Below are 26,818 nucleotides of genomic sequence, written 5' to 3'. Positions count from 1 at the left end.
TATCAGTATATCAAGTAGGCTAATAGTGCAACTATAGGCCTTCTGAAAAGCCATCAGAGGGGTGTGTGTGTGTGTGTGTGTGTGTGTGTGTGTGTGTGTGTGTGTGTTATATTCGAGAAGGAATTCAAGGCTGTGCGTGGTGCAGGGCGCACTGCGTTGTATGCGTCCCTATTCTCTTTCATCCCGATTCCCTTTCATAGACGACTGCACGTGCAATCCCTACTCCGCATTTTAGGTGGGTCCTCTGGTCCTCTCTTTTGCCGAGCGAGTCTCATAACACGGCAGAGCACAAAACAGAAAAGGATTACCTGTTGTGGTTTACGGGGGGAAAAAAGAAGAAAAAAAGAGGGGGAAAGAAAAGAATACCCGTGGTGTTTGCCTTAGCTACCAGCAGCTGAAAGATTCCTTTAAAACGTAGTCTATACCTACCTACCGGCAAGGAACTGCCTGCATCCGATAAGGGATCTAGTCCACAAATACGAGGAGAGGGAGGGCTGTGGAGAAAAGAAGAAGTCGAAGAAGTGGGTGAGAGAGAGAGAGACACTGAGGGAGGGAAAAGGTCAGAAAGCAGGGGGTAGCCTATATTACACTGTGAGAAATAAGGAGTTTCTGTTGAAGGTTGTTGACGTAACGGAATTGGCAGAGCAAAAGAGACGTGCGATAAAATAAATCTGCACACCAACTTTTTTATCACGTCAATTGTTGAGATGAGCATGTTGGGAATTTAATTGCCAGAACTTTTTGAAGACAAGATTTGGGATACTCAAGACCAAGTTGGTTTCGGTAAAGCCCAGACTTTTAGGCTGCACTTTGGATCGTGCGTAACTTCTACTTGTGAACCACCATCAAGATGCGCGTCTGCCCGCTCTTGGTCCTTCTCTGCCTCCTTTGCGTCGGGCGCGCTCAGAAGTTCTCCGCTCTCACGGTAGGATACCATTGCCATAACCTTCTTCATTAAAACATCAAGCCATGTTTGCGATGCTGTTTAATACAGGTTTAGGTGACGATTTCCAGGCGTAATGGCTCATCTGATTCTGTGACCAATTTCTAAGATAAGATATTGTCAAGATCTGATTCTCTAGCTTCTTTATGAATCATAAATGTGGCTGTTATTATTTTTTGTTTAGAGGTCGGACTCTCCATGTCATGTCATTACTTGTTTGACTTTTCTACTTTACTCATTCTCTGTCTGAAAAACAAATGTTTACTTAACCTGAGGACCTTTCAGCTTCTGTTTATGCCATCTTATTTTCCAAACCCCATTTCAGTTAATACAAATAAAATATTTAATGTCCACAAATAGTAGAGGAATACATGGTTTTCTTTTATAAGAGCTGATAGTAAGCTGGAAATTAACATATTTCAATCAAAATATAGAGTGGGAATAAATTAACGTCACATTTTGGAATATAGCAGTTACTCAATTGATTTGATTGATGGGAGAATGGTGGGAAATATTTGAATATGAGAAGCCGTCTATTGTGAAAGTATTGAGTGTACAATATAATCTATTTGGTGATGTGGGAACCTAGCTAGTTAGCTGTGACTGTTATGCCTGGTCTGAAATAATTTTGAGAAATGTTTTGTGAAACTTGCAGGAATCTGGGTGAATTCTGTCTGGACTGATGGAATCTCTCAGTGAATTCTGTCTGGGTGAATTCTGTCTGGGCTGATGGAATCTGGATAAACTCCGTCTGGGCTGGTGGAATCTCTGGGTGAATTCTGTCTGGTTTGCAGGCTCTCTGTATCTGTGTTATAGTTTGACAGTTCCAGATGGCAGGAGTAGTTATCTCTGCTGGCTTGTCTGTGTGGTGCTGATGGGCCTGTTAGCAGCAGGCTTTGGGATCCAGTGTCTGCCTAGTTATCCTGTCTGCTCTTGTTGTGCCAGTGGCCCCGAAGCCAAATATGCAGCCATGGGCTGGATCCAAGTGCATTGATGACAATGCACTTGGATGGGGTCTATTTTGCCTGCTGTATCTGTATATTTACAATCACAAAGCACATGTTATTGTTTACATGTGTAAAACACAAAAGCCCCCCCATATCTGAATAATGGTCAGATTCACACAAGACTTTAGTTAAACCCTGAAAACATCATGCTGGTCCCCTTGGCAACCTTGGAGTTTAGAGTGGACAGGTTCACACCCTAATAAACCAGAGCACCTTGCCATATCCATATTTATCCAGCAGCCTCAGAGCACCTTCTGAGTGGATGAAGGGTATTTTATGACCGCAATCAAGTGCGTATGGTACTAAGCGAGGAATGATAGAAAGTTGTAGAGAGTGAATGTCAAAGCGACTTTGGAATTCCCGATGTCAGAGCCTTGCCCCTGTGATTTAGAGGTTGATGTGACAGCCGCCGCCCCCAGCGCCATTATTTATGGACCGTTCGAAGATGCCTTAATATCCTATTGGAAACAAATGGCCATGGGTTGTTAACCTGGGGTTAGAGGTCACAGAGCCTCTCTCCCTGCCTGCAGAAGGGCTTGTGGAATGTGGGAGAAAGTATTGCATTGTGCAGACGCACCTCTGCATCTTCACTCAATGATACACACACACACACACACACACACACACACACACACACACTAGGGATGCAACTATGACAATTTTGAGTATTCTGTCGAATATTTGTTGAAATATTCTATAGAATCATGACTTTCAACAAAAAATGTAAAACTAGTTACAAATGTAGACAGATTTTTTACCAGAATCGCACTAAAATGGCTCAGTTGGCGGGTATACACACAAACCACCATGATATTGATAAATACTACATTGACATTGTTTCTACATTGTAAATATGGCAAAAGCATTATGTCTGTTCTTCTCAATATCACCGTAATACTTGAAATGAAAATAAAATGAGTGTCAATTTTGGGTGTTAGAACATGACATTGGTATCCTATGCTGAGATTATTCTCTCCTCAAATGTATTTGTTGGAGTGCATATGACTGATTATGATTAGGCAAGCCAAAAATAAATGTGAAATATCCAAAAACATGAACAGTTGGGCATGGATGGTGATATCTACAGTATCAGGCACACCCAGAGGAATAGAGCAGTGCTTGGAATGTGTGTGGGTATGGTGCAGGGGCATACGCTGTATATGACTCTAACAATGAGACCACTTCTCTGTGTTACACAAAACTATTTCATCACATGATTGTCTATTTGAATGGTGTTGGTGACCCTGGAACAGACTTTTCCTTCACTGTTTAACAGTCCTTTACTGAGATAACAATTAATTCTGGATTTGCTGTTTAGGTAAAGAAAGTGAACAAATGTTAAGAATACATACTTTTGAGGCAGTATGGTAGACCATGGGTTATTGTTGTGTATGGTAGACCATGGGTTATTGTTGGAGTCAAAATGTGGTATGATATAAAACAGTGAATGATTTTGTTAAAAGTTTGAACCTGAAGGTTTTTTCAGTTTTCTCTTATTTAATATTTATTTTAATATTTAGTTGATGCACACTTTGGGGACTGTTAATGGTTTTGTACTTGTCTGGAATTGTGTTTTAAAAGGATAAGAGTGTGTAGAACAATGACTGGCATTTGAAAAGCTGTACAAAAAACACACTTAAGCATAACATATGGCCTCTATTGCCCCCCCGCTCATTCATAAAATTGTGCACCTGCACAAAAAAAGAGACATTCTTTTTTCTCACATGACTACCAGCAGCCTTTCACAGCTTTTTTAACATCTTTCAGAGCAATTAAACACATTTGCCTTTGATTGAGTTAATAGCCTGGTTAAAAGCTGTCACTTTCTTCTCTTTCCACCGTGCAGGAAACTAATGATCCCCTTTGCATCCCAGCGTCCACGCAGGAAACTCCCGCCAAGACCATTTAACACGTTTGCCACGACTCTCAGCTGGGGCCCCCATTGACCCTTCGGGGCCGTGATGTGAGGGGCCTCTCAGGGTGCTGGGAGAGGGGGCCTCCCAGCTCAGAAGGCCCTCATCAGGCTACAATGTGCTCTCTGCTGGAGCTTCGCCTCCAGAGCACTCCATTCAATGCCACAATGCCGCAGAACCAGGGGGAGGTAATAGGATTTGATTTGTATGCTGGTTGGGCTTGAAGAAAAATCACACTCTCTCTCTCACTCGCTCCCTCTCCCCTCTTTTTTTGGTAACCTCTTATTGTATTATTTTAGCAGATGCAAAATTGATCTTCCGACAGCGATAAAGCAAAGAGCCTAAAAGAAAGAGACAGAGGGAAAGACTCAGAGAGCTGGGCACATGAAAAGGATTCAACCACAACAAGTGGTCTGTCTTGTGTGAGTCCTCTTCTGGGGGTTTCTATGAAGAAGTCATAAGTCATAGTGGAGGCATGCACTAACTGTAGCGAAGGGAGTGGACATCCATCACGGCCATGTCTGCTGATCCGTGCCCTGTTACAGTGCGTGATGGTGCCGTGAGGTTGGAGTGAGATGTCAGGGGAGTGTCAGGCCGCTGCTGCTGCCTCTCCCATCCATCACCCCAGGCAAAACAGAGACAGACCTGTGCTGAGACAGTAAGCTGCCATTAGGAGGACAGAAGGGCAGAGGTCTTCAACAGTCTGTAGTTATCTCTCACTCTCTCTCACTGTCTTACATCTTTTCTAATTCCTTCTTTATTCCCTTCCTCATCTCCTGTGGAGTGTATTTAACCGTTGAGTGGATGTGGCGTTAGATAACTGTGTACTGTGGGCTGATCTCATGGACAACAGTGTTTGGTGTGCTGCATCTCTGGATGATAGTGCTGTAGCAGGGTCATGAATGCCTGCTGTGGTGTACAGTACAGAACTGGCTGTCGAAATGGATGCTGGGCTGTTGACTGGCTGTGTTTGGATTGTCAGCCTCTTGGCTGGCTGAGGGTGATAATGGTGGTCTGGGCTCTGGGGTGGGCAGTGTGGGCTGTGGTAGGACTGCCTGCCTACCCCGGCTGGTTGCTGGACACACTGATCATCATCAGAGCTGATCTTAGTCTTGTTTTGCTGTGGTCTTTGCGGAAGTCATTTTCTGACCAGTCTTTCATGCCTCCTGGCCTTTATGTGACGGGTAGCTGTGAAAGAGAGAGCGACGAGTGCAGGGAGGTCACCACTGCAGGGGGAAGCCCAAACTGGAGATGTTGTTGCTGTATGATGGGAAGGCAGGGAGTGGGGGTTAGAGGGTTCTCTGACCCAAGCCTGTGGGAGACTGTCAGTCAGAACCAATGGTGCAGATGATCCAAAGAACTAAGAGACAGGAGGGGGATGTTAGACCCCCAACACACTCAGAAATGGGCAACAAAATGAGACTCTTCTATTCTCAAGTTGATATTCATAAATGCCTTCGGATGTTCATAGTTCAATCAGTAAATGAAGAATCAAGACAAAAGGGAAAGGACACTCTTTTATCTCTCAATTCGAAGATACTGATGCTCAAAAGGGGTGAGAGATGGGGGGATGAGAAGAAGAAGGGTGAGAGAGAAGAGAAGGGGAAGGGCTATGAGAGATGATGCTGTTTGACTCAGACACAGGGTGTGTTTGTGAAACAGACGTTGAATGTGAATGTTTATCTCATCTCCTTCCTTTGCTTTTCAGATTCATGAAGGGCTTTTTTTTTTTTTTTTTTTTTTTTTTTTTTTACAAATTTCATTTCATGAATCCAAATAGTCTTCCCTCACAGCTCTTCTTCCGATGTGTTCCAACCGGCCTCTCCCCTCTTCTTCCTCTTCGGGAGATTTATGATGAGAGATGACAGAGAGGGTTGTCTCCCCTGGCTTAGGGCAATGATACCACCAAATGCTCTTCCAGGTGCAGCGTAGCCTCTAGCTCTCCAGCCCTCCTCGTCTGAACACAGGGGGCTGCTACCAATCCTCAGCTTATCTCTCAGTTCATTTGTAAGATGTCAGACACAGCTAATTTTTTTTATTAGTGATCATCCCGCCCCTCTATATGGATGATGTGCCTTTTCTCCTCTCCAGGCAGGTTTGCCCAGTCATTTGATACCTCACAATGGATTCATATGGGATAGGTAACTTAGAGTGTGGTATTAGCAGACTTTGATTTTCTGCTCTGTGGCTGAGGTTGATGTTGTCCGAGAATGTTGGAAGGGAGGGGGGAGGGGGGTGGGTAGCAGTGTGTGTACGTGTTTGCGTGCATACACTGACATCTTGAACAGAGTATTTATTTCAAACAGTCCAATATTTACATTGCTTTTGATACAAAAGAGTTCAGGCTTCAAGGGAGGACAGTTAAGTACACAGACAGGTATTTACTGTTGGATATTACTGAAAACAGCACCTGCGTGCGTTATGGAGAGGGTAAAAATCGTAACGTTTTTTTTACCATTGAATCTTCCTGAGTATAATGCAGAACATGCATGAATCATGAAAACCATATATTTGTACTATAGGAACACAAAAAACAGACATCTAGTCAGGTACTCTCTCATTCAGTGTCTATTCATTCATTGTAGCAGTCAGAACCTGTTGCCGGCTCCTTTGTGTGGCCTAGCGTGGGGGTTTCATTTTGCGGTGGCAGACACAATGGTGGCATTGACACAGGTGATCTGATGCGTTCAGCCGGGAGTCTGCATCCTTGTTTCTCTTTTCATGCCTGAGTCAAACATCCTCAGGAGGGATTTCAGGTGAATACCTGTACAGGTGTTGGCACGGACAAAGGCGGGAGGAAGCATCACTCAAGTCTGATCCAGCTGCCCTCCTCCGCCCCTGCCCCCAAACCTGAGACAAGACACAGCATGGCTGTGCTCTGACGGACTGACAGCAGCTCTTAGGCTTGTGATGGCATGGTCTCATCTGGGTGTCTGTGTGTTGTATATCAATGCTCTTTAACACACTTACGAGAGGATGTTACACTTGTTTCTTAATCTCCAATAAAGACTCAATGGACAATGGACAGCTGTCCTATTGGTGACTTTTTGGCATATGCTGTTGTGTTGAGGCATATGCCCCTACTCGAGCTTCAATCAAACCCTGTATTTAGGATTCATAAATCCCTTCAGAATCACACCTGCTACTCTGGGGATTAAACTGTTTTGGTGCAGAGGTCATCGATTCAGTGAAATGATTATTTAAACACGTTTTAACGTTTAACAACATCTCTCTCCCTTCCTTCTCCCCTCTTTGGTCTGCAGTTTCTGCGAGTGGAGCAGGATAAGGAGTGTAACATGGAGTGTACTGGAGGTCCTCGGAAGCCCCTGTGTGCCTCAGATGGGAGAACCTTCTCATCACGCTGCGAGTTCCTCCGTGCCAAGTGCCGCGACCCCCAGCTGGAGGTCAACCGTGGGCCATGCAAAGGTCAGGTCACGAGTCACGCTTCAGTGCTGCCTGACGCTCCCAAATGCATCGCGGGTCACAGCAGAAACTTGCATTTAATTCATTTCAGCATAGTTGACTCTTTGAGCTCTGGGGTTGACACAGACAGGCCTGTAGAGAGTATAATGTGAAATAAAATCCTGGTTTACAGTAGCCATGCATTACGGAAATATTTGTACATTACAGGACAGTTTCCTCAACATAGATTGTTTAGTCCTGGACTATAAAGAACTATTAATGGAGATTCCCCATTGTATATGGTCTTTAGTCCACAACTAGCTTTAATCTGGGTCTGAGAAACTTTCTGTTTCATGGTTTGGATATACTTATTATTGACAAGAAGGGTAAACATTTTGACAGATATAATTATAAAAGTTTAACCTAGTTATTGCATTACTTTGTTAAAATGCATACTATAATAGGCCTATAGCAATGTGTTATTATGTTAGGATTATATCATGCAAATATTTTAGGAAAATTCAGAAATCTTGGTTACTGCTGCATTGAGAGGTGTTTTTTTCTTAGATTTTGTTTATTTGAGCATGATTTCGTCTTCTTTCTATCAAATCACCTAATTGATTAGAAACAGACCTTTGTCCTCAACCTGAAGGAATATAATGAATTATGGGAGAGGGATATGAAGATGAATGAAATGCCTTTACAAGAATGAATGGGGTGGTTTCATACAGCATATCCATACAAGCAGAGAAGCATGTGCATATGTGACCAATGAAGGATTTAGGGTGAAAAGCGTAATGCAATCGGAAGCCAACAGGGTCAGGCAGCTCACAGACTCATTCATTGTGCTAGTGGTGGAAGGAAGACCCCATACATCCCAGCATCCCCACCTCTGCCCTGCTCACTAACTCTCTATACTAGCAGTTCATCGCCCCACAGACTGGGGACAATGCTCCATTCTTACCCACCACAATATTAGATCACAAATGGAGGGAGAGAGAGTGGGAGCAATAGAGAAAATGGAGGACTTCAGAAAAAGAACCTCCATATGATGGAAAAACTTTGCAAAATTGTATGCTCGTGTTGGGTCGCTATGACAACTTCTTTGAGCGGGACATCTGGATGTAGCCGACAGAGAGAGGGAGAGAATGGAGGATTCCAGCTAGGAGGCTGAAAGGGACGAGAGTCCATGAAAGTGGCATTGTATGCACCAATAACTTAGAAGCTGAGTTATTTCCCCCTTTCCTGGAACACAGAGAGACACAGAGTGACTTCTGCAGTCCAGTTGGGACCAGAAATAAACCAGGTTGGCGGCCCAGCCACACAGAGATGGGTTTGTGTGCGGGGATGGCAAAACTGGCACCACATTTGTTTTCTATCACAGTGCTCAGATGATTCAACTGTCCTGTCATTTTTTCCAGTCGGGTTTTTGGTTGTAGTCCCCTAGAGAAGGACGAGGGTTTGGGTTTTTCCACTGGAGCTAACTTTAGAGCTTCTCAAGTCCCTGTTTTCCTCCATCCGGAACATCGAGCGTCCTGCACCCTCTCCACACCAGTGACAGTGGCACACACACAGGCTGAAATAAACCAGCCCACATTCTCCCTCTCCCTCTCTAATGGACAACGTAGTGTATGCCAGTGACAAAGAGCCTCCTTACCAGACTGGAGACAGTTTCAAAATGTAGCATTGTTTTAACTTGACTTGAGACAGCCAGCAAGGCATTGGATTGTGGGTAATGTGTCATACATAGTAATAGTCAGCTGTAGCATCACCATTTAGCGGCTGCCTGGCCTAGAGTCAGAATTGAGCTGGCCAGATCTGATGAGCCGAGGACAGGGATGATCCATGGCTTTGACAGGGACATGTAAGAAGGCAATGCAGCAGAAGAACAAATCTGACCCACTTTTACATCCACAAAACCTTGGAGGGCAGGAGAGAGAGGAGAACTGGGGTTTAGAGAGGGAGAGATGGACGTCCTGTCCTAGACTGTTTTTCCCGTGCATCAGCCCTTTTCCGAGCCTGACTGGAATGTTCTCCAGGAGAGTGCAAGCTGCTGCCCAGCCTTGTAATGGTTTTACCACTTGGCCATTGGGCTGGTGTAGGCCTGCTCCTAATAAGATGGGGATTCTATTCCCAGCCACATGAGCATCTGCCACTTCCGAAACATCTTGAATTATTTCCTCTCTGTCTCCCTCTTTCTCTGCTGCTTAAATATGAATACGATTCAACATCTCCCTCTGTCTTTTAACAAAATATTTATTGCCCTTGATGTTTTGGTCAGTGGCAGTACATTCTATGAAATGGGTCTATCGTTAACTTCCTGGACATGATGATGATTTCTGTGGTGTCTCTGGTCCCCTCCAGATACATCCAGGTGTGTAGCAGAGAAGAAGTACACAGAGCAGCAGGCCAAGAAGCTCTTCCCTCAGGTGTTTGTACCTGTCTGCAACCCAGACGGCACATACAGTGAGGTGAGATATGGGAGCATGATGATGCATTTACTGCATTAGTTATGATTTCAGTGTTTTGGTTATCTTGTCTGTGTGTGGTATTTGTGCTGCACCATGTTGAGCTCTGGTACTGTGCTGTGTTAACCACAGGTGCAGTGTCACAGTTACACAGGCTACTGCTGGTGTGTTACACCCAATGGCCGCCCTATAAGTGGCTCAGCAGTGGCCAATAAGAAACCCCGATGCCAAGGTAGGTAGAACTTTTCCAACATGGGTAATTTCTATTATTTGTTTGTAGTCTTTTGGTTCATTATGTTTAGAAATATATGGTTGTCATATGGTAACTGGATCCAACTTTGTACTTTTTCGTTGCATTTATTTTTTTACGTTGATTGATTGATCATGGCTGATGCATATTTGAATTAAGCTGAATAAAGACAATGGTTATTCAAGCCACTTACACTGTGAACCAACTAAACTGACATTCCTTCGAACATAAAACATATCTCTGTGGAGCACCACATAATCCACTGCCCTATGGGAAACTCAGGACTTAGCAGACCTTGGGGTCTGAGCGTTAGAAGTCCGAGGACTGTTGCTCAAGGGTTGGGTTGTGGTGTAAATAGGCCTAGCAGTAAATCCTGCTGCAGAGTTGAGCAACAAAGTTAAACTGTAAGGAATGCAAGCGTTCCTGGATAACAGCGTCTGCCAAGCAATCAAATAACCAATGCCATATGTCCCTGTATTTTCTCTCTTTGGGGCTCAATTGAAAGTCAATGTGATTTCTGATGTGGGGAAGCTACAGAGTACTCAGAGATTCACTGTCCAGATGTACAGTGCCCTCCATAAGTATTGGAAAGAGGAAGCATTTTGTCTTCTTTTTCAGCTCTATACTCTAACAGTTTGGATTTGAAATCAAACAATTACTGTGGGTCAAAGTAGAGATTCTCAGCTTTAATTCAATGGGTTTTTTTTCAGATTGGGTTCAACATTTATTAAACATACTCCCCCTATTTCAAGGCTCCAAAAGAATTGGAAAGAAATAATATAATGTCCAAATAAAGTACTTATGTTTAGTCGACAATTCTTTGCATGCAATAACTGTCTGAAGTCTGCAACCCATTGACCCCACCGGATGCTGGGTATCTTCTCTAGTGATGCTCTGCCAGGCCTGTACTGCAGCCATCTTCAGTTGTTTGTTTGTTTTGAGGTCTTTTTGCCTAAAGTCTTATCGTGAAATGAATTTTGAATTTTAATCTGAACATTGATTTGGCCAGTCAATAACTTTCCGCTTTTTGGCCCTGAAAAACTCCCTAGTTGCTATGGCAGTATGTTTGGGGTCAATGTCTTACTGTATTATGAAGCACCATCCAATGGATATGAAGGCATTTGCTTGTACTTGAGCAGACAGGATGTTTCTGTACACTTCAGAATACAGTCTGCTGCTGTCAGCAGTAACATCATCAATTAAGACAATTTAGCCAGTTCTTGTGGCAGCTATACATGCCCAAACCATAGCACCCCCTCCACCATGTTTCACAAATGAGGTGGTGTGATGTAAATCTTGGGCAGATCATTTTTTATCCAAAGTTCTCTTGCAATCACTCTGGTACATGATAGTATTCATCTTAGACCTTTTTCCAGACCTCTGAAGTCCTTTTTAGGTACTTTTTAGCAAACTGTAAAACTGACCATCCTTTTTGAGGATAGCTAGTGGTTTGCACCTTGTAGTGAAGCCTCTAGTTCGGCTGGTGACATATTCTGCGCATGGTAGTCTCTGACACATACACGCCTACCTCCTGCAGAGTGTTCTTGATCATTCTTCGGTCATATGCTGTAGAAGTCTCCCTTGCCCTACCAGCTGAGCTCCCCAGTGCTTCCTTTCTTTTTTAATGATGTTATAAACTGTTGATTTTGGTAAGTCTAAGGTTTTGGCTATGTTTCTGATAGATTTTTCTGATATTTCAGCCTCATAATGGCTGACTTTCATTGACGTCTCTTTGGTCCTTATGTTGACAGACAACAATAGCAGACTCCAAAGGCAAACGCAAAGCCTAGAATCAATACAAGACATTGACAGCTCTCTTATGCCTGCACAAATGATGTGACAGAACACACCTGACTAGCCAGAAACACCTGTCAAGCCAATTTTCCAATACTTTTGGTGCCCAGAAATAGAGGCACTATGTATAAAAAGGGTTGTAATTCCTAAATGGTGAAACGAAAGAAAACATATAATTAAAGCTGAGAATCTTTACTTTGATCCCATAGTAATTGTTTGATTTCAAATCTAAACTGTAGGAGTATAGAGCTAAAAGAAGACAAAATGCTTCCTCTTTTCAATACTTATGGAGGGCACTGTATGTAACAATATGTGGCCAATGCTTGAGAGCATGACAATTGTCAATGAATATAAGGCTCACTGGTTGATGAACAACGACTTATGATCATTGTGAATGTTTCAAGTGGCTACATCCTAAATGCCTCTAAAACCCTAGTTAATCTACAGTAAATGTTGAAATGTAGAATTTGTACAACTAGCACCTAAAACCTGTTAATTTCAGGGTCAAAACAAGAGAGGCCTAGTGCAAGAGAACCAGGAAAAGCAGGTAAGTACTTTGAGAGAAAAACTTTAGTGTGTGTGTGTGTGTGTGTGTGTGTGTGTGTGTGTGTGTGTGTGTGTGTGTGTGTGTGTGTGTGTGTGTGTGTATTATGTTTATGTATGTGGGAGTCACCTGTTATGGCTTGCCTCTCCAATATTTTGTCAATTGAATGAGAGTAGCCTGAGGGCTGAAAAAAGGCAGCCTGTTACTGAATAACGAGGTCAAGGAGAGAGGCTGTGGTAGGATTTGCACACACTCAGCTGCCACACCATCAGCCCCCAGGGCCTGTAACTGCCTCTTGTCTTTACCAGCAGTCAGCCAGCCAGGATGAAGGACCATCAGAGCAGCAGAGAGCTGACTTAATCACACAACCATATTCTCTTTCAGCAGCAGTATCCTCAGAGACAGTGCTACTCTCTTCATTAACAGTTTGCCTCTCTGATTCCCCTCACTTTTCCTCCACTCTTCCTCCTCTGTGCTCAACTACTAATCCTGAATGAAGTCATCAATTACATTTTATCCTCAGACTTGATTTGTTGTAAGCATGATTTGAAAACCTGTGAAGGATAATATAATTGGGGAGGTTTCAGATTGATTCCAGGCTCTCTGCTATGTGACGCTTATGTATGTGACGCCTCTGTAAACAGTCTCAACCCAGAGTGTGTAGCTTCTCTGGGACCAGCCAGCTCATTACCCATAGATCAACTGTTGCGAGAGTCAATGACTGCAAATGCAGAGGCCAGAGAGTGTGTGGTTCACTCTGAATTGGTTGAATAAACAGGATGGTTAAAACCAGAATAAACTATAGATTTGTGGTCCCAGCTCTGAAAATAGAGATGATTGCATCAATACCTACGCCTTCTTAGGTGGCCTCCTCAACTCTCTGTTAGCAGAAACAACAACATGGGGCTTGATGACTTTAAATAGTTAAACAATGAAAGACTGATAGTAATTGATACTATATGACCACAAATAGCATGAGGTTTTCCTTACACATATTCAAAAATTAATAACAGGCATGTAAAAGGCTACTAAGTACTCTTACCTTTAATTATTAGAAATTAACTATATACCCAAGTCATAAATGGGGTTTTTTAAATTGCATTTCCATAGTATGACTTTATATGTATTTTAAAGCAATTTCCAATGGAAGACTGATTGTTCAGATTGGTAGTTTCTCAGTGTGTGTAGTTCCCATAGGAGCAGGCCTGCTGGGGGCTGGTACAGGATACACTCAGATTGTTCCCCCTGGTCTCTGCAGTAGCTGAGTCTTCCTCTGTGCAGCCAGTGACCCTCAGTGAGGTTAACCACACCTGCGGCTCTGGCTTTACACTAACCACCCTGAGCTCAAGCAGTCCCCCCCCCCCCACACACACACCTCAAATGAAATAAACAAAAAAACAAACAGAGCCCAAACAAACACCAAGCCCAACCCTCCCTCTGTTAATTGGTTCATCTCAAACATGTGTGCGTCTGGATGTTACATTCTTCTCTGTTCGGCCCTCGCACGCCTCCTCCTCTGACTCCTCAGTGTGCTTTTATTCCTCACATGCAGAGGACGGATGGAGAAGACGGAGACTGTCATTCTCTACCAACTGTCTGAACTGGCAAATCCTAACTTGAGATGCAAGGGCATGTATAAAGTAGCCTAAACTACACATTTTCCATTGACAAGGTTGTATGTTTGTATCTCAAGTTAGCTATCAGCCCTATATCAATGAATTCCCACTGACTGAATTACCTAAAATGTTTTGTGTTTTTATCCTTGTTGTTGAGATTCTTTTAACTGGATGAAACATGATGACAGTTACGATGACACAGCTGTTACGAGAGATGTCAAACTACCACTGTTTCTACAACCACTGACATTGACCACTGACACTTTTGTGTCTCTCCTTTTTTACTCTTTTCAAGCCTCCACTCTCTCAAACTTCTACTCCTCCTATGCCGGGCAATGTGCAAATCTTGAATGGTTTTGTAACTATTGTAAAATCTAGCTTACTCTCATAATGGTAGTTTCCTTGCAAATCTTTTCCATTCTAAATGCAGATGAGTCAGCCGGCCTAGTGGTGGAGCCACAGAGCCCGACAGACGAGGAAGGTGAGTTCGTCTGCCTCACTCAGAAACTCCTAAGTCACCATGGGGGTCATACCATATGTAGAACCTCCTCCCTGCTCACAATACACAGCAGAGACCATGTGGCAGTTTTCGATGGAATGTATTGATATGTTGATTTGATTTGTTGTTGTTCTGTATGTTCCCTAATAAGATCTGTGATTTCCTTTAGACATGATTTCGCAGTACCCCACCCTCTGGACAGAACAGGTCCGCAGCCGGCAAAACAACAGGACTAGAACACAGTGTGAGTTCTGAAGGCAAACCTTCAAAGCTTTGTTCAACTGAATGTATTAATCAGGTGAAATTGGTCTTATGCACAAACTGCAGAACTACCTGTGGACAAATTTGTATACAGCTTCTGCACTTAAGTAAGAGAGAGTGAAAACTCTTGGAGAATGTAATCCATCTATAAATTGAAAGTAGACTTTTACAGTAAGCAGGACTTTGAGTGACCTGTTTACACGATACACTGGTGTATAGCGTGTGTTAATTACGTTTATTTCCTGTAATTTTGCATTGATGATGGTTTGGAGCTCTGAGATTCATGGGTCCATGGGTCTTTGCCGCGTGTCTGTAATTATCAGCACATGCAGCATCTCCATTCCTCTGGCTGGTTGTATCCTCCTCCTCCACACACTAATCTCATTGCATGGATCAATGGGCTCTTTATTTATTCTCATCTACTCATTGGGGAAAATGACTGCATGCTGCATAAAACGATGCTATTTTTGGTGTTTATGTAGCAATATGGTTTGTGTGTGTGTGTGTGTGTGTGTGTGTGTGTGTGTGTGTGTGTGTGTGTGTGTGTGTGTGTGTGTGTGTGTGTGTGTGTGTGTGTGTGTGTGTGAATCACTCCATTTTGATTTACGACCAATAAAAGTACTGCAAACGCAGTGTTGATGGTTTTGATTACCCATGTGCTCTTTGGGGTATTGGTATGAATTTTTTCTATTAAAAAGTCCTCTCAACAAAAAAAGAATCAAACAGAGCCTCACAGAGGGAGTGAATGAGAGTGGAGAAAGAAGAGCAGGGATGTATTTCATTTTGGATCTTTTGTGTGGGCAAAGCTCTATAATGAAAATAAACAAAGACAAAGGGATATGCGTAATCCCACTCTTGCTTCCGAGCCCAGAGGGAAGCCATGAAGAGAAGTAGAGGGAAGCGATGAAAGTCTCAATAGCCAGAGGAGCTCTTTTTTATCCTAGCTGGGGTAAGAGTTTAATGCTCAAAGCTCTGCTGGAGAGCTGTGTGGCATGGTAGAGGCCTGCTACAGAGAGCGATTTGATTGAATCCTGGTGGAACTCTTGGAGAGACATCTTTCTGTTGAGCCAGCTTTAGTACATATGGACTAGTTAATGGATCAGAGAGCATTCCACTGTTTTTGAAAACATTTGAATATGAAAATCATTTTTGCTTTACACAGGTCATAAAAGTCACAGAGCAAGCGGGCGTGTGTGTGTGTGTGTGTGTGTGTGTGTGTGTGTGTGTGTTTGTGTGTGTGTACATGACCAACAAATGTCCCCTGGAGTCTAAAATCATGAGTCACCCTGTTGACTAAGTTTTAGTCTTAAGGCCCATTCATGCTTCATCGACAACAACGCAACCAGGGGTCTACATAGGTTTGCGAAGGTCGCCCAACTGTTGCAGAGGAGGCTGCACAGGTGAGCGACCGGCTGCGGTGAGCAACCGGCCGCGTAGATGTTGTACACCATTGATTGGTTGGTTCAGTGAATGGAGGCAGAGCTGAAGTAGTTGAAATGGCAAAGTTCATAGTTCATCGAGCTAGTAGCTATCGGTTGCTTGGTAGCGTAATTGAAGATTGAATTCATCATTCGATCAATTTGAGATGGTGAAATGAACCAATTTGAGGTGAGACTAGCCGATGAAGTTCGTCGTTGTAATGACACCACTGCACACAGGCTGCGTGTAGGCTACACCAAAGTATGATTTACAGAGTGCTTGCGAAAGTGTTGCGCAGCACGAACCGTGTACTAGTCGCACAAGTGACGTAGAAGCATGTAGAGGCCTTTAGAGACTAGGCTTATGGGACAAGAGCCCATAGAACTGACCAATGTTTTTCTACACACTAATACACTTATTCCCCTTTAGTCTGTGTGTCTCTCTCTCTCACACACACACACTCACGCACACAGACACAGAGACACACACAAACACAGAGCAGTTGGGTGTCTAAATATTTACTTAACCTGGGTACAGGGAGCTCTTTTAAGTCATTAGCCCCTTAATGTCCGTAAACAGTGCTGTGGAGGGCTGATAAAGCAGGCTACACACACGGTCTAACAAACACTCCTCTGTCACTTTTCCTGCTGCCCTCTGGCTCTTCCTCTGGAGGATGCAGTCAGAGAGGGCATATGGATAACAGTGGGAAGTGTTTGACTCAGGCTACAAGAGAAATGAAACCACCCGCTTGTTTTATTGCTCTGAAATGTATCAGTTTCGGTCTGGTGAATCCAACTCTCTATTTAAAAAAAGAATAGTGGTCATGGCCCTCTGTGTGTGTGTGGGTATGTGTATATGTATGTGTGGTGCCATGCAAGCTAGACCACATAGGTGATGACTATCCTGCCTATCAGTGCCCTTACCTGAGGCCACCATGGCTCTTGTGCATATATATATTTAAAATGGATGAGATTAAAACAGTATCAAATAGACCATGCAAAAAAAAGGCTTTTAAAACAAGAAAACCTTTCTATGTTAAAACTGTCAGCATGTCCTACCTGTGTATCCAGTACATGTGTCCCTCTCCCAAACTGTTCTTAGCCTCCATTTAAATCAAAGACTGGTGTGAGCCTGTACACTTAACATAAGACAATTAACTTAGACAATGCAAACTGTAGAAGTTGATGGTAGTTTAAGTACATAGATATGGATGAAGCATGGTACATTGACATATTGTGACACATTGGTGGAATCTTCACAGATATGCGGTACTGTTCTCCCTCCAGTCATCACCCCTACTTATTCACCTCTGACCTCTGACCCCTCAGCCTCATCGTGTGACCAGGAGCAACAGACTGCCCAGGAAGAGGCACGGCAGCACAAGAACGAGGCAGTGTTTGTGCCGGACTGTGCCTACGGGGGCCTCTACAAGCCAGTCCAGTGCCACCCCTCCACTGGGTACTGCTGGTGTGTGCTGGTGGACACTGGGCGGCCCATTCCTGGCACCTCCACCAGGTGAGAACTTATGACAACTTATACACAGACTACTCTGCTAAGTATTCCAATAAATCCTAACTCCCATGCAGTAAGCCCTTTGATCAACATTTCCTTGAGTAAATCTAAAACAGAGTGACCAGTAGGAGAGTGGCCTATTGATTCTACTGTCTGCTGTGAGAGTGGGAGGGTCAGGGGTCAGTGAGGCTGGCAGAGAGGGGGCAGTTGTGCGTGCGGGTACAGTTTTAATGAGCCTGGGGAATGATGCAGAGCTGGGTATCGGATTAACAAGGCCCCAGGCAAAGCGCCAGACAGCACATTAGTGCATGTACAAGCATAGATTTTCCCCCTCTCTTCCCGCGGCCTGGGCCTGTTCTTGGCCAGGTTGCACAGCAGCACTCGGGGCTCCGCTCTCTTTCCAAGGGAGGCCATGAAAGCATCCCAGTGTCCCACGCTCCCTCTTTCTCTCTCTCTCTCTCTCTCTCTCTCTCTCTCTCTCTCTCTTTCTCTCCCTCTCTTTCTCTCCCTCTCTCTTCCTCTCTCTGTCTTTTGCTCAATCTCTCTCTCTAGCTCCCTCCCTATCTCTCTCTGTCTCTTTTTTTCTCTCTCTTTCTCCCTCTGTCTCGCTCTCTCACTTGCATACTCACTCTCTCACTACATTTCACTCTGACACCCTTTATTGGGGAGCAGATTCCTCATCCTCTCTTTAGCCAGAGAAATACATCTAGATGTTATTGCATGGGGGATATGGGTGACAAAGTTTTTATTTGATATCACTATTATGATGTTCTTCCAAATAAAGTTTAACATGCTTAATATATCCAGGAAACTCAATAGAAAAATGATTTAGTTTTGTACATTCTTCATTGTGTATCACAGATATGAGCAACCCAAATGTGATGGAAATGCCAGAGCCCATCCTACCAAACCAAAGGACCATTACAGGAGCAGACATCTTCAAGGTGGGTCTAGGGACGTGCTTGGTCTCTGTCCTCTCTCCCACCCACCCCCAACACTGTTAGTTCTTTAGATCCTAGCCCTAGGGGTGATAACAGTGCATGTGTGTGTCTTTGTTGACATCATTAGTGTTGGTCCAGGAAATGTTTGATAATGGTTTGAGGATTCCCAGCCTGGAGAGGAGAGCCAGAGACTGATTAGTGGGGCATGTAATTGCAGGCTGACAGGGAGAGATGTGAGATATGGAGGTGACAGGGATGGCCAGCTGAGGATGGAGGAGAAACAGCATGTGTGAGAGGTGAAGATAATGAATAGGGATGTAAAACAGGGATTGATATGTATGGACATGGGGGTTTTGGATTTCTGGGTGTGATTGGTTGGTTTAAGGCACTGGTTGCATCTCCTGGAATGCCAATCAGTATAGATGCCATAAAAGTATCCAGTGATACTCATCTCAAATTGTTACCTAAAGTAACTGACTGGGTCTGGGTCTGATGAAAAACATCAATGATACTTAATTAAATTGTAAACCAGTTCCTATTGGATCTACAGACAGCCATTTATTGTGTGAGAGTAACATGGTTTCAGATGGAGGGGGGTCAGTGGTAATGTTGGTGTTGGGCAGATTAAGGGAAACAATGATGTGAAACAGCCTAATCTCCTGATCTTGTTTAATAGGCTGCTTGTAGGAAAGCCGATTGGCAAAGCTTTCATAATTGAGACGTCTGTCTTGAGTACAGCTTTCCTTCTTATTCACACTCTGTCCGGAGAAAACTAATTAAAATAATCAAGCTAATATTCTCAACAGATACTCAAAGACAGAGTGGCGGGTCAGTGTGCTCTTGGTTGGAGACAGCATTATGTCCAATCGACAACAGATGAGGAGATTTCATCTAAAAGGTGTTTGACCTGCCTGCTGTCTCTTGCTGTTTTGGGGGGGTTAGTAAACATGTTAATAATCCAGCCTCCATGAACAGAGCAGCCACTGTTCCCCAGCCCGTCTACTACTGTTTATGTAACGCCGTGCCCGGCCAGAGCTGTGTTCGCAGGTGGGTTTTCAGAACAGGTCCAGAATGGAGCAGGCCATTTATTATGTGGCATGGAGAACGGGTGTAGGGTTATTACACAGAGTGAATGCTGAATTCACATTCATCCCAAAGTTTGCATTCCCAGCACTGCAGATCATTTGAGTTAGGAGGAGAAACATTTGTATTAAGATATATATTTTTTAAAGTGGCATAAGGAGGTGTAAACTATTTATAATATTGTCTAATACAAGCTGAGAATTGGAATTATTAAGATATGTGTAGCTGACCACAATGGTGTGCTTGAGGAGGCATCAATGGAGTGAAGAATAACTATCAGCTATCCCATGAGGAAGACCCTAAACTGCAATCAATTTCATACAATTTGATCTGTCATGGCACCCTGTTCCATATCACTCTCCAATTATAAAATGTGTTAGGACAGAGAGTAATCAAATGCAGCATCTTGTTATTTTTATGAGGTGTTGCATCAGTGGCTGTAAACTCTGTTAGTGTATAAAACTGTGATAATTATAAATGTTGATTTCACATCACGGCAGTGTATTTGGAGTTGAAGCGCTGGTGTTGAAAGGTTTATGGGGCGAGAAGGGAGAAGAGGGCAACGTGCGCTGAAAGGGCAGAGGGAGGGGAGGGGTGTATTTGGCCAGTGCTCTCTGGAGAGGGGCTCACTGGATACCATTGGGGCTGGGCTCGGGAGCTGCTGCACTGAGTGCTGACAGGGTTCAGCCCCATGTGGGTTTATGAAATAACACTGCCTACATACTGCCTCCAGAAACAGACATACACACACACACACACACACACACACACACACACACACACACACACACACACACACACACACACACAAATATACCCTCTGCTTGCTCACACAGGGCAAAGATATGCAGTAGACACATGGCTATCAGACCATAATGAATAGTGATGGGAGAACCAAGTTCCTCAACATTAAACAGCCCAACCATTTGAAGTTATCTAGACGTTCTGCGCAGGACAGGAGCGTAACTTTATCTAGTTTTATTTTGCTGTCAAAGTATCTGTCAAAGTCACGCATTACGTAATTATAATCATTAACTGATTCAGGCAGCAACCATTTACTACTTTAGCTTGAGACTGAACGGAAAACGTCCAGACTCAATTTCCTTTGAATGACAGCAAGAACATTTGTGTCCTGCCCCTTAGCTAAATGGTGTCCAGACAGGAGTTGATCTGTACCGCCCCCACGCAAATGTCTACTGCCAAGAGGGTGTGGCTGGATCGTTACCTGATGGCTTAACATTTGTATGAACTGGAGGGACATGCAAATTCCTGGAGGATTACAGAAACGACATTTACACTCCATGAAAAACATGAACCAACAAATAAATCCAACTATATAACAAATCCTCAGTCAGTAGCTTGATAAAAATGTTTTTCCTTGTGAAGGTGTAATTGTGCAAGCGTCTAGACTAAATACACTGAAAAAAGGCTGCCAGGCACCAGCGTAGCCATTAACAGGTGGGTCAGATATTTTATTGGGTCTGGGCCTGTGAGGGCCTACAGTACTAAGATTTGTATGTTAGTGTCCTAGCAATAGCAGACCATGCTTCAGTTGAGACTCAACCCTCTGTTCAGCTGATAAACCGTTGCTTCTCTCTCCTCTGTTACCTGGGAAAGGAGGAGATTAGGCTGGGTGCTGGGTGTTTACCTCAGCGCTGGTCGCCACCTGTTAGAGGAGAGCAAAGCATGCTATTATCTCTAGCACAGGAGAATCTGGCCCTGCAGGCCCGGGCCATAAAAAAAAAACAACCCTGGAGAATTTCTCTTCCTCTGGCAGAGTTGGGGGGGAAGGTGACTGACTGAGAAAATGGGGAGCTCTGGGAGGAATCCAGGAATCCAGGAATCCAGGCCTCTGTAGCCTTTAGCTCTTCTACAACCTTGGCCCCTCATTCTTAAAACTATATGGCCTAACACACAATTACTATCATTAGGGTCATTCCGTTTCAGTTATCCCTTGTGTGCATATTGAAGAGGCTTTTTCACAACAAGTTTTCAATGGCGGACCATACTCCAATCCAATATACCCAGTCATACAGTCAATCTACCTAGTCCAACTTTTCATTAGTTAATTTCTTATATCCTTCAATGGTTCAAATATGGATTCTCAATCCATTACAGACATATTGAAGATGATCTGCCATATAGTCGCTCCAGTTTGTTTATGGGACAGATAAACTGTTAAAACTACACTCTCTGTTATTTCACCTCCCTCCACAGACGTTTATTGGGCCACCTATGGTGGCCGTCTTCAGAATTGTTGTCACGACATTGAATGAGGAGCAATTGTTCTGTGTTAATGCCTTCTGAGATTGTGTTTCCAAATCAAACACGGAATGGATGAATATGCACTTATTTAAGTACCTTTTGTTTATTTTCCAGGATGTCCTGGGGCAAAGAAAACAGAGTTTCTGACAAGTGTTCTTGACGCACTATCAACAGACATGGTGCACGCTGTCACAGATCCAGCATCCGTCAGCAGGTTAGACTAAGTTATAGAGGCATTAAGTTGCCCCTATACTTGTATATTAATGCTGTAATTACTCTAGTCTTATCTTATTACATGGTTATTCAGTAATTGCATGGTTTGTGTTTGCATGGTTTGTGCTAAAATCTTGCTACCAGGATAGTTACAGTGTTACTACGCAGGTATAGTGGCAACTTAATGTTAACTGTAACCCATAGGGTTATCTATTGATTTATAGTGGTTGTTCATTGATCAATTGATTGATGGATTGAATGGTCGTTCCTTGATCCCCAGGATGTTAGAGCCCGACCCCAGCCACACATTAGAGGAGAGAGTGGTGCACTGGTACTTCAGTCAGCTGGACAAAAACTCCAGTGGTGACATCGGTAAGAAGGAGATCAAGCCCTTCAAACGCTTCTTGCGCAAGAAGTCCAAGCCCAAGAAGTGTGTGAAGAAGTTTGTAGAGTACTGTGACATCAGCAACGACAAAGCCCTGTCCCTGCAGGAGCTGATGGGCTGCCTGGGGGTCACCAAGGAGGAAGGTGAGTCTCAGTCTCCAGTCTGATTGGCTCCTAGGAACACTGCCTGGCAGGTCTTGCTAATGGAACATTTTACATTGCCCTTATCATGTGAGGTTGATGATGTTATGTCACTTTTTTCTTCAGGGACCAAAACAGGTGAAGGCACATCCTCCAGTAAACCGGTAAGTAAACAACAGCACCCAGTAATTATACACCTGTAATTAGTTGTCTGAGTGTGCTATGGTGCACTAATAGGGTCAACAAAATACCTAACAATATGGAATGTTAAAGACCCCTCCAGTCAAAATCGAACATTTTAAGATGACATTTGAAGTATAAATATATCAATATACAATTTTAACAATTTTGGTCCAAAGTAAGTAATTTTGTTCAGAAAAATAGATATACAATCCTAAAAATCCTTAAAATCTGAGATATGTCCTTTTGATGACGTGCAATGATCTGAAATCATCCAGGTGAATTCTCTGCTCGCCCCGTCCAACCTTTTTTAGAAAAAGGTAACCCCCTCAAATAGAGGTTTGTAGTGTGTTGCTAGCCTTTAAGATCAGAGCAGAGCCACCACTGTGCTCACAAGGCTTTGTTATATTATAGCCTGCTTAATTTGTTAAATATTAACAGTATCAGCATCAGCTAAGTAATCAGCTAAGGTGATTATGCTACAGCACAGTAAATTCCTATGAAGACAACCGAATGATTTTGTGAAAGACATTGATCAAGGGAACTATATGTTTACGTTGTAAAAATGCATTTTCAATAGGGTAACAGGAAATCTACTGATTAGGAAACAGCGATATAATGTTACCCTATTATTCTTTCATGAAGCGAAAATGCAACAGCATTGTGGGAGAGGATACATTTTAGCACAGATGGAATAAATAGATAGATAGATAGATAGATAGATAGATAGATAGATAGAAACTTTATTTATCCCAGGGGGAAATTCAGGTTCCAAGTAGCATACAGACATAGGGGTATCACACATAACATACACATACAACATACAACATTAGCAGCATTTTATACAGGCGAGGTGCAGTTGTAAATGTCTTTGCAGTTAGGTGAGGTGCAAAAAGGTAAGGCAGACAGTGCAATTATAGCATTAAATACTAAAAACTAAATACGGGCTACATAAATATGGACTATTTTAAAGTGCATTTAGTCCAGGCTGGTGGAGGGAGGTAGGGGCTGTGTATGAGACCTAGCATAGCTAGTAAACATTGTAGATAATGAGGTGAAACAGTGACATGATACATGATAGTGATATGATACAGAGGGTGGAGGTCCCAAATATGTCCCATATCTGCTGCTCCATGGCCATCCTTTACAAGCAGGTCTCTACACGCTGCTTATAACCAAAGGGATATGATGATCTAGTTATTTACAGTCAACCTAAGCATTAATTTAAACCGTCATTGTAGGTGTCGTTGTCAGTTATGTATCGCAGTAATTGCTTCTTTTTTATAAAGAGAAGTCCAAACGTTTGCTACCTCAACCTGCAAGTTCACCTGTCCAGGGCACCCATAGAAGAGCCAACATCGCTTGATAACTAGTGAGGCAATAATGACAAGCAATAGATGCCTAAATACATACTAAGTTATTTGTTGATAAAATTGGACACTACTGTGGCCTCAGGCTATGCACCTTTCACGCAATGGCACCAGTGTTCATCCACGCGTATCCTCCTCCTGGTCCTTCTCCAATACTGGGTGTTTGGGTCTGCTTGAATTTCTGAGAATTGATAGGCTATGGGCCAGGTCGGTTTTGGGTTGAGTATTGTGAGAGTGTTACAGTATGTTTATGTGAAACTGAATTTTGTTGCGGGGCCTGGCCGAAGTTGGGAGAAGGTGTCCTTATCTCCCTATGTCCTCCTAGATAATAGCCTATTAACAACAAACTTTTCACAGTTCTGATGTGTGTTTCGATGGCATTACCATCAGTGACAATCAACACATATTTGCGTTTGGGGAAAACCAATGTTCTAATTACTTGGAGGTAAATTGGCAAATTTTGAAATTCTAACAATGCTTAAATGTAAAAATAATTAAAGTCTATATCAACACTGTAGGAGCTGCTCTGACCACGGATGGGGTTCGTGCCGCCCACTGTCTTGCATATTCATTAGAGTGATGATTTACCTGAAAAGTTCAGATTACCAGGGATACCACATAACACACCACCATTTTCACCCCTCTGGAGTGGGTCTTTAAGAACCAAGCTGTGTCATCTTATACACCTGTAACTAGTTGTCTGATTGTGTGTGTTATGGTGCACTAATAGGGTCAACAGAATACCTGATAATATGAATGTTAAGGTCCAAGCTGTGTCAGCATTTGCACTATTACACTGCCACTGAAAAGCAGCATATTATTTTCAGTGGTGAGACAAGTGAGATATTGTTTTCTTTAGTCATTTGCTCTTTCTCTTTTCAGAATCCCTCAAAGAAGCAAGGCTAGGCCAGCAACAGAGATTTCCCCTCCCCCTTAGAGATTCTGCCCTCATCAACTGGCAATGGAAACCATAGTATTTGCACTTTGTACTTTAAGATATGTAAATTCACTTTGTAGAAATAAGGTATTTAAACAGACTGCTGAATCTGTGAATGACGTAGATAGTTGTTTTTTTATGTTCTTAGAAAACAAATATTTAACACATACAATGTATGTGTCCTTTGTGTGTCTAAAAAGTATACTTTTCAGAGTTGTACAAGTTTTCAATGTGTTATTTTGCATTTTGTGTTCCCCAATTTAATGTTCCTTCATTGTTGTTAATGGTACTACAGATGTGTGGATAGTTTGTTACATGGCTGAAAAATAACTTAGGCACCTCCACATCTTTTATGTACTGACCTAGCATCCCTGTCTGAGTTCTGTACAGCAGTTTATGAGTGTTTTAAATATGGATTCTCACAAAATCAATTTGTTTACAATGTATTCATGTTTATTAGAAATAAAGAACTCTTTTATACATCTTTGTGTTTTGTGGGTCTTTCAGTTTGACAAAGGAGGTCCAAGAGCCAGAGAGTAATGTTTTTGCCATTTTGTGTTTTCTTGTTCTGTCCTCAATAAAACACCTTGTTCACACTGTCTTTAGGAGCCAGGTATTAGTCATGCATAGCAAAGGTTGTGTATCATCGCCATTTTCAGACAGCCTGCCAACCCCTAAGGCAAAGTTTTTGAATTGGAAAATGTGTTGGTGCTAATTTCTACTCTAATCACACATTTCATTCCCCAGGTAGACTTAAGACAGATAAATGGAGCAGTCAAGTATGTGTACAATATGTGTGTTGAGTTGGACCTATGCATGTGTGAGCAAAGGGCTATAGTAGCTGTTAGTAAGGATGAGAAAATGTTTATTGTGGTGGCTTGTGTAGTTACAATGTTCTAACATGACTTAGTTTGGGCTGTTAAGTTCTGAACCCCCATCACAGGACTTGAGGTATGACCTCAGACTGACCTGCTCACTCAAGCTTAGCCTGATATTTATGATTAGCACGTTGGACTCACATCTGTGATATAATCCTGCCCTATGGTCTGGTTTTAACTGTTGGTTCTAAAATGACGGATTAAGAATTGACGGATTAAGAATTGTTCAGCACCCAAGTCCTCTCTGTTTTATGGAAGCAAACTGACGTTAGAACCACTAGGTTTGCCACACTCCCCTTTTCCATGCTCCCTTGGACTGAATCCTTATGGAGGTGATCTTAGAGTGATGCCCAGAAAAACATTTGCTTTTCCCGAACAGGCGTGTAATCTGGAGGAGGAGTGGAGGAGCACTAGAAGTATGTCCAAATGTTTTTGCCCTGTCGCCAAGAGAGTATCACTATAGCAGCGTCTCTCCCCATCCCATTCCCCCCTCCTCCCGTTCCCCTCACTCACACATGCATAAACACTCCCCCAGAGCACAGAGATACCATTGAGTGGGCTCTGTGGGCACAGTTTGTGTGCTTAATGGGTAATAGGAGGCACCCGATCTCACCACTGGCAGGCCCCTCGGGCTGTGGATTCATGAAGAAATTACTGTCAGAACCCATCAGGTCTTTAATGGCCTCTGGCCTGACCAAGATTTCCCCCCTTCCCTCTGAGGGGCGCTGCTCTGTGGGTAAACACAGGACAGCGTGGGCTCTGGGAGCTTTTCTCATGGCTTCCCTTGGACTGGAGCGA

General features: G+C 43.2%; 1 protein-coding gene across 1 annotated transcript; it reads left to right on the top strand.

Moving 5' to 3' along the window:
• The first annotated feature begins 514 nt into the window (after positions 1 to 514).
• smoc2 (SPARC related modular calcium binding 2) lies at positions 515 to 25,580 on the top strand. Its single transcript, XM_083695498.1, has 13 exons — positions 515 to 925; positions 7,127 to 7,289; positions 9,630 to 9,736; positions 9,866 to 9,965; positions 12,280 to 12,324; positions 14,368 to 14,418; positions 14,606 to 14,680; positions 17,445 to 17,631; positions 18,490 to 18,572; positions 22,032 to 22,131; positions 22,411 to 22,658; positions 22,782 to 22,819; positions 25,088 to 25,580. Exons 1-13 carry the CDS (start codon positions 851 to 853, stop codon positions 25,109 to 25,111), a joined length of 1,296 nt encoding a protein of 431 aa, XP_083551624.1. The 5' UTR covers positions 515 to 850; the 3' UTR covers positions 25,112 to 25,580.
• The last annotated feature ends 1,238 nt before the right edge of the window (positions 25,581 to 26,818 follow it).

This window comes from Argentina silus (genome assembly GCF_951799395.1).
Source record: "Argentina silus genome assembly, chromosome: X".
Lineage (NCBI taxonomy): Eukaryota > Metazoa > Chordata > Actinopteri > Argentiniformes > Argentinidae > Argentina > Argentina silus.
The sequence above is the reverse complement of the archived record's forward strand: the minus strand, read 5'-3'. Positions and strand labels throughout refer to the sequence as shown.